Source organism: Gouania willdenowi, chromosome 6 (assembly GCF_900634775.1).
Source record: "Gouania willdenowi chromosome 6, fGouWil2.1, whole genome shotgun sequence".
Classification (NCBI taxonomy): Eukaryota; Metazoa; Chordata; class Actinopteri; order Blenniiformes; family Gobiesocidae; genus Gouania; species Gouania willdenowi.
In genome coordinates this window covers 31,145,128-31,158,379 of record NC_041049.1, presented here as the reverse complement: position 1 = coordinate 31,158,379, position 13,252 = coordinate 31,145,128, and the positions used below count along the sequence as shown (strand labels likewise).

The 13,252-nt window shown below is 37.5% G+C and overlaps 1 protein-coding gene across 1 annotated transcript; it reads left to right on the top strand.

The window, feature by feature from the left end:
* The first annotated feature begins 6,943 nt into the window (after positions 1-6,943).
* Positions 6,944-12,376, top strand: ppp1r3ab (protein phosphatase 1, regulatory subunit 3Ab). The gene is made up of 4 exons (XM_028451729.1): positions 6,944-7,789; positions 8,484-8,545; positions 8,682-8,767; positions 10,134-12,376. The coding sequence occupies exons 1-4, from the start codon at positions 7,014-7,016 to the stop codon at positions 12,309-12,311; spliced, it is 3,102 nt and encodes a 1,033-aa protein (XP_028307530.1). The 5' UTR covers positions 6,944-7,013; the 3' UTR covers positions 12,312-12,376.
* The last annotated feature ends 876 nt before the right edge of the window (positions 12,377-13,252 follow it).

The window sequence follows — 13,252 nt, the reverse complement described above, 5'->3', positions numbered from 1 at the left end:
ATACATGAAGCACTCAAGTACAAGTAAAGAGTAGCTCAGTTAAATAGTACTCAAAGTAAAAGCTACTAGTTACTTTCACCCACCCATGTTTATTTTTGGTAATAAATGTTGCCATGGTTCCCTTGCATACATACAATAAACATCTCATGTATAAACTTAAAAAGAAAGAGACCAAATTTTGCACAATTGGAACTTAATTTATTTTCCACAAAGGCATCAGTATAGAATAAATTTCAAAATGTACAATTCTTTTTAAAAATAAAATAACATCAATTAATTCAATTCTAAATATAACAATTCTCAGGCTTTATGAAGTGTAAAGCAGTGCCATGCCAAAGGTAATTTGTGGCTAACAACATAATGTGGAGAAACCACAACCTGAACCGAAGAAATTGCCTGGGCTTTGATCAGAAATGGCATGACTAAAATAACCGGCATTCAGTGCTGTTATGGCACGGTGCATTACGTTTAATCTGATTGGTCGGCTATGATGTGATGCATTTGATTGTTGTCTGATTATTTCATTTTTTTTGTTGTTTCACAAACAAAAAAATATATAATTCACTCAGTAATGGTTGCGTGTAGAAATGTAACAAATTACTTTATTTCTTTTAAAATGTATTTAAATACAAGTAAATTGACCCAATAAGTACCCATAAAAGCAAATCAATTACAGTACGTGAGTACTTGTAATCCATTACTTTCACCTCTGCATTTAAGATTAAAAGGATGGATGGATGGATGGATGGATGGATGGATGGATGGACCTGTTTCTGCTGCTGACTCCAGGCTCCGTCCTGGCTGAGGCTGAGGAGGGTTTGTTGAGCCACTGTGGGGCTGAGAGGAGACTCTGGCATCTGGAAGTCTGAAACAACGCAGAGACACTGCTCAGTACATGGCCCCGACAGTAAATAAATAAATATACAAATGACTCATTAGATAAATACATATGGAAATATAGGCGGCCTTTGTACACATTTTTTTTTACCACTCTCATAGTTTCTGGCAGCTGGCCAACCACAGACCTAACAATAAAAAATCTGTTATATACATTTTTTTTTCCCATTATTGTTATTTTTATTATTTTAAATGTTTCTTAACTTATACATTTGCATTTTGCACTCTCTTGGCATCGTTGCATCATCTAGTTTGCCTTTACTACCTCTTTGTGTAGTCTTGTTTTCTGTGTATGTATTATTGCTGTTTTTTAATATGCCGCTCTTTGCTTTTCTAATTACCCCTCAGGGATTAATAAAGCTTTTTTCTGATTCTGATTCTGATACATTGCTGTAAACAAGTGATAGTTTTTTTGTTTGTTTTGTTTTTTGTTGTTTTTTTCTTTTTGGGGGGGGGGATTTTTTAAAAAGTTCAAATTAGAAATGAGGTAAAATCAGAAATATGTTGCTAAAATGAGCTACTTTTGTCTTTGAAGGGTTAACTGGAATGTTAAAACAAATGCTTTTTAGCCAGTGTAATTTAGACACTTATCAGATCTTATTCTTTTCCCTAAGTATCATCATCACTTTTTATTACTTCTTAAAATGAAGGTGCTTTTGTCTGTAAACCAATCTGTAAAACGTGTTTAGTATTTCATTTAAAATATATATTTCATTGGATTTTGATGCAGATTACAGGCATTAATGCATGAGCTAAAGGTCCTGTGTTTTACATGATGTGATGGAAAGTCAATATGCATTTCAATGAAGTCTGACATTTTTCCATTGACTCCTGAAATTAAAAAAAAAAATACAAAATGTTAATGTTAGAATAAAGTATAAACTCCCAACTCTTCTTGTTCGGTCAAGGCTTCCTATTGAATTTAATGGATCATCAAAAACATAATTAAATATAAATGACTTATTACTTATAAGCAAAGAAAGGTGTTTATTTAATGTGATGAACTTACATTTTTTATAATGCAAAATCTTTATAACCTGTTTCCATTTCTATAACTGTTTTGTGTATTTGCTTATGAAGATGTATTAAAGATATATGAAGGTAATTTAAAAGATGAGATTAAATCTCGGTAAAAAATTAAAATAAATCATAAAATCACACATAAAGCTAAATCTTTGCACATCATCTGAAGAAAATAAGAAGGATGTCAACTCTTTATATCTGTATTTTGATCAATTTTATAATATGTGTTTATTACTGCATTAGGTTGAAAACAAGAAGATAAAACTATAGAATAAAACAGATTAACAGTAAATCTCATAAAAGGTCATTTTTTGTTCATTTATGTGAGGAATCTTTACTTCTTGCTCAAAATCATCAAACTGCTGCGTCACTTAGCAAAAATAATTAAATTGACAAATAAAAGATAGGAAGAAATGTGAGGATATAAAGAATAAAAAATATGAATATGAAAAGATTGATAAAATGCTTTTAAAAAACAAAAACCACACACACTTGTTTACTTAAATTCTAAATGTTGTACATTTATACAACATTTTATTAAATAATGTATTATTTAACTGTAATTTAGGACAGTCATTCTCAAATGGTGGGTCGGGACCCAAAAGTGGGTCGCGGACCTGTACTGGGTGGGTCACGGACAGCCGGTTAAAAATAAATTGATATTTAATATCTCTCATGTTGGACTTGTCTTTTATTTTGAAAGAAACTTTTCTTTTGACAGGCATGCTCTGAAATGCATGTTTCACAGGAAAATATAGAGATTTATGTTTTTAAAAAGATTATATATGTGTTTTCAAAAGCTAACAGAGAAAAACGTTATTTGTGGTTGAATTCTAAAAAAAAAACTGGGTCACAATTTAATAACCGTGGTAAAATGTGGGTGAAACCAGTTGAGATTTAGGAGATATAACTTTTGCAAATTTCCTATAATAAGTTAATATCTCAAGACGTCAAATCTGAGCTTGGTTTTAAATGAAATACCCTTATCCAAATGATTTCTCGTGAAGATTCTGATCATCATTAGTTAATTTGCTGTTTTAATAAGTTGATAAAAGATCAAACAGGTAAACTTTGGAAATCAGAAATAGGTTTCCTGTAGAAAAGATGGATGAAGTTTACAGAAATAGTCCAAAAATCTTTGCTCACCATCAACACATAAGCATATAATATGTGTTAAAGCCTGCACGTACCTTTCAGAGTGGAGATGTTTCCATGGGCAGTCCTTCACTTTGAACTGAGGATGGAAGGAAGCTGAGGATGGAGATGTTCCTCAGGGGGAGGAGTCACAGCTGACACGCTTTAGATCAGAGCAATGGAAGCAGGTGAAGAAGTGACAGACAGAGATGTTTGTTCACTGCAGCTTTAAAATCAGAGCTTTATTATAAACATCATTACCACACTGACATGTTTTATACCAATGTCTCTGCATGGACTGCACTGGACTTGTTGTGATGGATCACATACTGGTTTGGGACAATCAGCAGTAGAAAGGAACGGAACATAAACTTAAGATATATTAGAATTAAATATTCATCAACAACATTTTTTTTTAAATAAAAAAATAATGTTTAACGAATCGAAATAAAAGTATCAATGAATATAAATATCTATTCTTATCACTATGGAGACTTTAATATACCTAATTTATTCATCTTTGTAAAATATTCTTTATTAAAAATCATTTATAATCCTTTAAGAATAAAATATAATAACCTGAGGTTCTACATAAGGAAGGTTGAACCCAAACCTCTGCTGCTAAACGCACAAATCACTAATAGGTGAGGATTTAGAGGAAGAGCAGTCTAATAAAGTCAACTCTGAGGTTTACACTGAAAACCTTCACATGCTGTGGTTATAATATTATTTATTATCTCCTAATGTGAATAAATGCTTCAAATCAAGCATCATTTACTGTATTAAATGGAAAACAAAGAGTCTTTTCTTTTAGAGGAGACAAACGTTGCTGTGTGTGACTTTATTTAGAAATGGGAGAGTTTTAAAAAGAGCTCTGGGACATCACATCTGTCGCTTATATCAAAGATGTATTTACAGCTCTTTTTTTTTGGACGGCATATGAGTGTGTCTGTTAAAAACAATTAAATAAAAGGGTTTTAATTTAGGCTGCTGATAAATGTGTTGTCCCTAGAGTGTATAGAAATGTCTGAAATAACTGCAGATCTGTGACTCTAAATCAGCCACCATCAGACTACTGTGCATGCATGGCGAGAACCTGCAAAACCTCTAGATACAGGACCAGTGCAGAGACAGAAGGACAGGAGACAGAGGACAGGACATCAGGATGTTAACAAAGAAAAAGGAACATTCATCCCCAGGAGTCACGTTTAGATCTTACAAGGATACAAATTTTTTTTCCTACTTTGTTCACATTTGACTTGTGAATGTGAATCACTTTATTCAGTGTAAAGAAAGCCTGCAACCATAGAAAAGAAGATTATTAGAGGTTTTCAGTAATTCATCTCAATTCAATTGGTAAAATACATTGATTTAAATATGTGTCTACTACAACTGACATTTTCCCCTCTTCGGTCAAATTTACATGACTACTATGGAAAGCCGTTGGACCATAAATTTGACATCAAACATAGTAATGCTCTAATTTGGAGTGCATGTGGTTTACTAGTGCGCAACGTGAAGTAAAAGGTGTCAGTGCTATAGCGGCACACTAATCTTTCTCAATAAAAGGAGATTATTTATCTCAAGACTGAGTCTGACACCACCAGTATTTTAATCCCTCTCTGAGAAAGTATATCAATAATTCCTGGATATATAGACATGTGATTTAGTCTAGAACAAGGCTTTATTTTTGTTGGAAAACTGGCCCTAAATTTTGGTCTTCTAAAGGTTTTTTGAAAGCTTGTTGAATCAGAATCAGCTTCTACTTGTGCAATGGACGCAGTGCCTGATGTGGAAGGAGAGAAAAGAGAGCAGTCGACACAAAATTCCTTTTCAGAAAAGGATATTATTTTTGGTCTTATGATCAATATTTCACACCATGACTTCTTTATCAACAATATTATCATACTTGGACAATTTTTCACCTCATTTTAATGCCTTTCACAACTCATTTTTACAATATTTTAAATCCCTTAAATTATTAAAAAATAATAATAATAAAGCAAAAAAAAACTTGTGTAATAATGAACTAGTAAAAGAATGATATAGTTGGACAGTAAAGCCCTTTGCAGCAGCACTAGTGGATAATGGTAGAAGTGTATACTACTTGCTAGTATAGGGAAAAACAAGCACCATATACAGAAACAAAAAATATTATATATATATATATATATATATATATATATATATATATATATATGACTGAACAACACAGTGGTGTAAAGCGCCTAAGGCTGAAGAGCCGCCACAGTGTTCTGCTCTGCACATGATTAGACAATAACACATGCAGACAGCAACTACATGCAATTACTCAAAAACTATTTTATCAAGAGCAGAGATTTCTTTCTCTAGCAATTTTATGCTTAAAAATGTAATGCCTTTTCCTTATATTTCAACTAAATCAGAAAAACAGCCAGAATAAAGTACTTTCACAGTTTTGAAAGGTTTTACATAATTATGAAAACATACAGTCCAGAAGTTATTATGCAATAGAGACCATTGTTAAATACTCACATTTTAATTAAAAGGGATTAAAAAGTGTTTTTTCCACATTTCAGCGGAATATGGGAGGAAACCAGAGTAAGCCTGTGATAACACCGTTTACTGTACCTTAAACATTACAAAATTATTTTCATTTAATTGTTTGTTTTTTATACCCATGTCTGCATTTGTCAAAGTCCATCTGAGTGGTAATGTTTTAGTGGGGTGTCAAATCCAGGACAAGTCCTTCCATGCTTTATTTAGTTTCACACAGCACACAGCAACCTTAAAAGAAAATAAACATTTTCTCTTTTTGCTTATTTAGCCAAGTGATTTGTCTAGGGATCATTTCTCAACATATGCAGCAATACCACATCAAAACAGAGTGACCCACTCTTTTTTTTTCTAAAACACCGATTGTCAACCAAGTAACTGAACAAAGCCACTCATCACATTTAAACAAATAGACAATGAATGCACAAAAAAATAAATAAGTAAATAACATCACATAAAAACTTTCATATGGGCCCAAACCCCTGTGACTAATACAGTGCTAGAGGGGCCACTCAATCAGTGCATGATTTGCTTTTTGATCTTTTCTTTATTTCAAAATTAATGAAGTCACAAATAGAAACATATAAACAGACATATAAATAAATGAGTAAAAAACAACAACTGATCAATCAGTGCTGGTGTGACTTGCAGCTTTAAAGTTACATTGATTACTTTATAATTGGGAGCTTTGATGGTTTTAAGCTGCTTGGTAAAATTGTAGAACATTTGAATGTGCTGGGTGTAGTATTTACTTTTCTTAATAGGACATTGTGGTTTCACAGATTATCATTTGTTGATACAGTATTTTTTAGTTATTATTTTCTTGCTTTATACTTGATGCTCCCTGCAGTACATAGGAGTCCAGCAGAGGGCGCACTAACATAACACAGATAGAAATGCTATGTCTGTTTTAAGCCTGCAGAAGAAGTTGACTGTTGCGTGACAATTTAGTAAAGACAATAAAAGTTCTGCGCACAGGCCCCTGGAATCATTACTAAAGATGCAGCATACATCCCACTACTTTCCGTGGTTACTGCATTTTGCAGAGCTGACTGCAAAACTACTGCTCTGAACTAAAAAAAAAAAAAAACACACAATTAACGTTTTCTGTGTTTTTATAGTTATCTATAGTTTAGATATATATATATATATATATATATATATATATATATATATATATATATATATATATATATATCACGTTCAGGGCTCCTTTCCACAAAAAACAGTGCTCAGTAAGTTGTCCTGCTGAGCTTAGCCTGCTGCACATAGCATAGGTCCCCTCTGGCCTATTAATAGTGTTGGCCCTCGCAACAATGTCATCTGTAACTGGACTCCATCTGTTAAGTCACAGCTCTGAATGTCAGTTGCCAGAAGCAGAAGCTCTGTAGTCATTCGCTGCTGACTCTCTTCCTGAGAACTTCATGGAGTTAGTGGGAAAACTGAGCCCTTACCAGGCCAACCAGCTCCTGGGGGTCCCGGCCCTCAGTCTGCTGGACGAGGATGATGAGGATAGCGAAGTGGTCATCGGCATCCGACCCAAATCTTCACCTCTCCCACGGAGAAGGAGCTCCTCCACTGAGGAGGACCTGGATTTTGAGCCCCCCTTGAGTGGCTCCAGGAGGGTTTCCTTTGCAGATGCCAAAGGCCTCAGCTTGGTGCAAGTGAAGGAGTTTGGCCTATGGGACATACCAAAGCTGCCAGGGTACGAATCCTCTGACAATGAAGGTAGCGATGCTGAGGAGTTCTTTATCTCACCTTTAACCTTCTCCCTTCCTTGGTCAACTGAGGAGCTCCTCACTCGAGTTAGGGAGAAGAAGGTTGAGCTGGAAACACTGGAGATACTTCCCGGGACCACAATTGTTAGAGGAGTAATCCGAGTCCTGAACATCTCCTTCAACAAGGCCGTCTACATCCGAACCTCTCTGGACTCCTGGTCCAGCCACTTTGACCTTCTGGCTGAGTACATCCCAGGCTCCAGTGACTGTGGGACCGACTGCTTCTCTTTTAAGCTCACCCTAGGGCCTCCATACGGGATCAAGGGAGCCAAAGTGGATTTTTGTCTGCGCTATGAGACATCTGCTGGCATTTTCTGGGCCAACAATGACAACAAGAACTATGTGCTTCGCTGTCAGCATAGAATAAGAACGAAGAAGGAGAAAGCACATGGAAGCAAGAGGAGCTGCCTAAAAACGTCTAGGTGGGGGCTATTAAAGAGTAAACACACTGCAGTTAATATAGTCATATTTAGTAGTTGTTAACTGGTCTGGATTGGGGAGTCATTACCACACCTTTAAAAACAAGTCACGACCCAAATCTGACAAAATGGTTCAATTCCCAAATGTATTCAATGCAGACATGATGCCTTTTAAACCAGAGATTTAAAAAAAAGTTTTAGTTTGTTGCCCCTTTAAATAAAAGTCAACTTAAACTGCATCAAGTCCACAACATAGGCAGCAGTTTTAATCCATATTTTTGAAATAAATTCAAGAAAAAAATGTGCAAGTTTTATTGGTTGAAATTTTATGAAAATTAATTTTTGTCTTACTATTGCAACTACACAAGACACATGCTGTTCAACAATGTGCTTAAAAATAGTCAGAAATTATTACCTTTTTTTTGCACAGACAAATGCTCTCAACCCACTGAAAGTGTTCGCGACGTCACGACTGGACCCACAAGCTGAGAACCTCTGTTTTAGATGTAACACTAGATCTCACTGAGACAAACACTTATTTTCAACTCTACCAATAAAAGTTTTTTTTTGTCTTCACTGACAGCAGTGGAAGCCCTTTAACTCTAAATATGAATCCATTTGAAGTAAATCTACTTTCCATGTTTTTTTCTGTTTTTTGAGAAAATAATCTGCTTTAACAGATTAAATCTTTTTACAGTCTGAATTTCTCCACTGTGGTTCCAACAACAAACGAGTCTTCACGGGGGGAAAGTTCAAAAGGTGATTATCTAACATTCTAATATAATTTTTCCATCCTTGCTTCTTATCCTGAATAAACGGTGTTAATACCAATAGTGAAATCACACAAAACTACATTTATGGAAAAAGTGTTCACTTTCTTTCTTTTTTTTTGTAGATGTTTTTAATCATGGGCTGACTATCAGCAAGGCCATCTCTTATGGTCCCTCAAAAACTTCTGAGGAACATGAACAGAAAGCCCAGGTGAGTGGAAACCACACAGTGTGTGAGTTGCAGTTTTTCTGGAAGCTGTGATGGAAAAGGGATATGACAATGTCTAAAGCCTTACATTATCCATTGATCAAAGGCATCAAAGTGGACTTTGAATACCTGAAGAAGGTTGTTATGATCCTCTGCTATATTGACCTCTTAATGACCTTAATGACCCATTCATTATTAAGGGTCTGTTGGCAAAGCAAGGCAAATGTATTTGTATAGCACATTTCATACACAAGGAAACTCAATGACTGTGCTTACAGAAAACATTCAACAGCTTAAAAATCTGCAGCAAAAACATTTTAAATCCTCAACAAACACATTACATCAACAACATGACCAAAAATCTATCTCTCAATCATACACAGTAGAGAAAAAAGTGCCTTTAACTTTGATTTAAAAATGTTCACATTAGATGCTGACTCAGCTCTGCTGACAGTTTATTCCACTTCTTTGCAGCATAACAACTAAAAGCAGAATCACCATGTTTACTATGAGCTCTGGGCTCCACTATCTGACCTGTGTCCATAGATCTGAGAGACCTGCTGGGTTCATACCTGACTAACATCTCACTGATGGACCAAACCCATTCACACATTTATACACCAGCAGCAGAACTTTAAAGTCTATTATGAGGCTGACTAGGAGGCAGTGTAAATACTTTAAAACTGGAATAATGTGTTCTGATCTCTTTGTTGTGGTTGAGACCCGAGCTGCAGCGTTCTGAACAAGCTGTAGCTGTTTGATGAAGACCATTACAATAGTCCAGTTTGCTGCAGATTCAGAGTCATTAAACCTGTACATCTTTATCATTTAAAGTAAGTTATTTCACACTGTCAATCAGCTGAGATCTCAGTAAAATATCAGTACAATCTTATGCAAGACCTATTTTATTCACTTTAAAACCTTTTCCACAATAAACAAAAAATACATAATAATAAAATTGTTCTTTAATTATTAAAAGTCCAAACTTGCTCAATAAAGCAGACAAAGCCTTTGACATGTAAATACAGAATGAATAGAGACAGCTCTGTGTCTCTGTGAAGGACAAGAGGATCAGAAAACTGAACCTGACCCTCATGCACTTTACTGGGATAATGTCACATAACTTCAACTTGAATAGCACATAGGGTAATATGTATGTAACACGTTGCACACCTAAAGGACACCTCATATGTTCTGTTTGTGTTTCCTCCTGATTGCCTCAGATTCTAATCTTGTCAATGTGAGTTAAAGCAAAGGGTATTTTGAAATCTATAAGCCACTCCAGAGAGATGCAATATTAACATCATTTAATTCCAGCATAGCTGTTGTGTGAGTGAGCAGAAACTGATCTTTCCTTGTTGACGGACAGATGGAGACCAGGCTCAACAGCAGCAGAAGTGGTAGAAAGACGGACCAGCTGGCTCAAGTGATGGACTACTTTGCCCAAAGAACTGGAGGCAATAAAGAAGAATCACCTGCAGAACTAAACCATGTGGATGAAAAGTGCACAGATGTACCATCAGAAAACTCTCAGATAATTTCTGAAGCTCCAGAAACTCACAATCCATCACCTGCACATGTCTGCAGCTCTGACAGTGAGTTGGCGAAACCTGAGACCGTCCTAAAAACAGGAGGTGGGAGAGCTTCAGATATTGATGACAGTCCTTCAGACCAGGAAAGGATGAACACTAAAGCTGTGAAAAGCTGTCAGAATCCATACAGAGCTGAAGAAGACGAAAAAAGCAGTGCAGAAATCGACCAAACATTTGGGACCGTGGTGGATCCACTGTTTCAACAAGTGTTTGAGAGAAAGGAGGGTGGACATCAGAGTCTGAAAGAAGGTCCGAATGAAGACTTACACTCTAACATTGGACAAAAACCAAAAAGCTGCAGCACTCTAACAGAGAGTAGAGATAACTATTTTAAAGCTAAGGAATATCTGAATGCTGTGCCGGAGAGTCCTGCTGGGGAAGAAGACACTGGTTCAACAAAAGAAAGTACCAGAAGAGGAGGAGACAAGGACGATGGTGACCAAGATGAAGGATCCAAGGAATTAATATCTGACTCTCCTTCAAAGGAGGAACATATGATATATAATCACACAGATACAGTTGGGAAAGAAACAGAGAATAATTTTGATTCGTGTAGTGAGTGTGAACAGAAGAGCTGTGAGGAATTCATATGTCAGAGAGAAAATCCTAGAGTCAACACTGATGACTTTAAATTCACAGCAGCTGCAAATATTAGTGAAGATGACAACACTTGTTTGGGAATAAAGGATGAAGACACTGGAAAGGTGGTTGGCTTCAAACAGAATGCAAGTAACTGTTTATTAGACCTTACTAAAAACTGGGAAATGATGGTTGAAGAAGAAGAAACCAACATTTTAATGAGTAATCAGGAAGGGGAGCCTGTGGATTTAAAGAAAGAGAACACCACAGTGACAGAGGAAGGCGCAGAAAATAAAGAACGCAAGGAAGAACATGTCCAGGGAAGTGCCAAAGATTCACACTCAGACCACAAGGAGAGGGTTGAAAGCGAATTTGTTGTGGAATCCAGAGCTGGGATTGAAATAGAAGTCGTTCCAAGGTGTGGACAGGAAACAAAACAGAGAGCAGGAGAGGAGAAACCAGAAAGAGACATACCAAAAAACCCAGAGACGGAGATACAGTCTTCAGAGGTAGATGAAGTAATTTCTAAAACGTTGCATGTCCCAGAAGAAGTGCAGATAGAGTTAAAAGATGAAGGTCATGTAGGTTTTCAGTGGGAAGGTGTGAGGAAGGAGGAAAAGCAGGAGAATCCAGATTGCAACTTTGACACTGTAGATGCAGACTCAAGAATAACGATAGAAGACGGAGAATATGAAGAGGCATATCCAGAAGAAAAGTGTCCTCGAAATGGGGTTGATGATGATACATCTGCTCTGGACCATGAACAGCAGAGAGTGAGCAACGCCAAAAACACACACATTCAGAATGAGGAGGAAGTCCAAAGCTGCATATATGCTACAGATGATCAACCAAACATGGAGAGTAAATGTCCAACATTGGATGAAGAGATGTTTCCAGAACAATCTTACCACACTAGCCAGGAGGGCAGCTCAGCAGAGTCTGACTCAGATGATGAGGTGGAGTTATACATGCACTGCCTGAGGGCGGTCAGCACAGTGGAACGGAGCAGTGACACTAGCGTCACCGTGGCTAGAAGGACCTCTATAACCAGGAGCAAGCTGCAGGCCACACCAATGCCACCCATCAGTGAATCTGTGGACGAGGAGCAACACTTCACTGCACTTAAGGAGGAACATCAGCAGGTGTGCACAGACTCTACCATTGCTCAGGCTGCATCAAGCAGACATGAAAGCTCTGAGACTGACACCTTTCCCTGCATCAATGTCTCCAAAACATTGGTATGCACCTCCTTGTTGGTGCTGTTTTTTGTCGTGGCATACCACTATGATTTCCTTGCTTGTTTTGGGCTGTACTTGATATCAGTGGTGTGGCTCTGCTGTCAAGAAGAGAAGCAAGGCACCAAAGAACACAAATGAATTGGCTGAGAAGCATACACAGATAAAATGTTTTATTTTGAAGATAAACATTTTCATCCTTTGAAGCCTTGGACATTAATCATGTCAAAAAATATAATAAATACAATATGAGCTTGCTTAAAAATGTTATTAAATTAAAAACATGTAAAGTGCCATTAGGAAACTGGGGAGGACCGCATTAGTATTGGGCTGTTGTGGGGGGTGCCATGGTGTGCCATGGGGCCAGTGTGGTTCGGGGTGTGCCACAGGTGTGGCTTTTTGGCCGTACTTCTCGGTGCCGTCCTGGAGCCTGTGAAGCAGCGTTCGTGTCTGAAAAATCTATCCTTTCTAGTGGCCTGCCATGTGGATGGGCTTGCCTCACACCGGACAGGCCTCCTACCTGGACTCTCCACCTCACACCCAGCTGCAAATTCAATGGTACGACTAATACTGATCCACGGCCTCTGCCCTCTACCCTCTAAAACTAATGCACTACATACACCCATATTTACAAGGGCTGGGTTGGTGTGGCTCACTGTTTCCTGCCCAGTGCCATTCATTTAATTGCACCTCAAACATTCACATACACACAGGGGTTAGGGAAGTGCCTCTTTCCATTAGGGAATGGAACTACCCACCATATCAGGGTGGGTGCTCACAATGGGTGGGGACCTGGCCCCCTCTGTGGATGGTTGGTCCATTGTGTGGAGTTTAAACACAGCTGAATTGTGCGGTGGGACGAGTGGGCTTTTGGGGTGGCACTTGGGACTCGCTTTGCGTTATCTCTCCAAGCTGTATCATTCTTAAGGTGTGTGATAGAGCCTTTCCTCTTCTGGTACGGCTGGGTGCTGGCCTCGTGTCTTGGTGGTTTTAGCCTGGGCTGGCTTGTCTAGCCAGTGTGGGGAGTGGGCACAGTAGGGAGTGGGTTGTGTGGCCCCTAAGAATGGTGCTTCCTGTTCTGG

What these genes read in the sequence shown, in the direction of transcription:
- ppp1r3ab (XM_028451729.1), top strand. Translation starts at nt 7,014, where the DNA reads ATGGAGTTAGTGGGAAAACTGAGCCCTTACCAGGCCAACCAGCTCCTG. An exon ending in ACGGGGGGAAAGTTCAAAAG is followed by an intron (nt 8,546 to 8,681) that starts GTGATTATCTAA and finishes TTTTTTTTGTAG; the next exon opens with ATGTTTTTAATCATGGGCTG. An exon ending in AACATGAACAGAAAGCCCAG is followed by an intron (nt 8,768 to 10,133) that starts GTGAGTGGAAAC and finishes GTTGACGGACAG; the next exon opens with ATGGAGACCAGGCTCAACAG.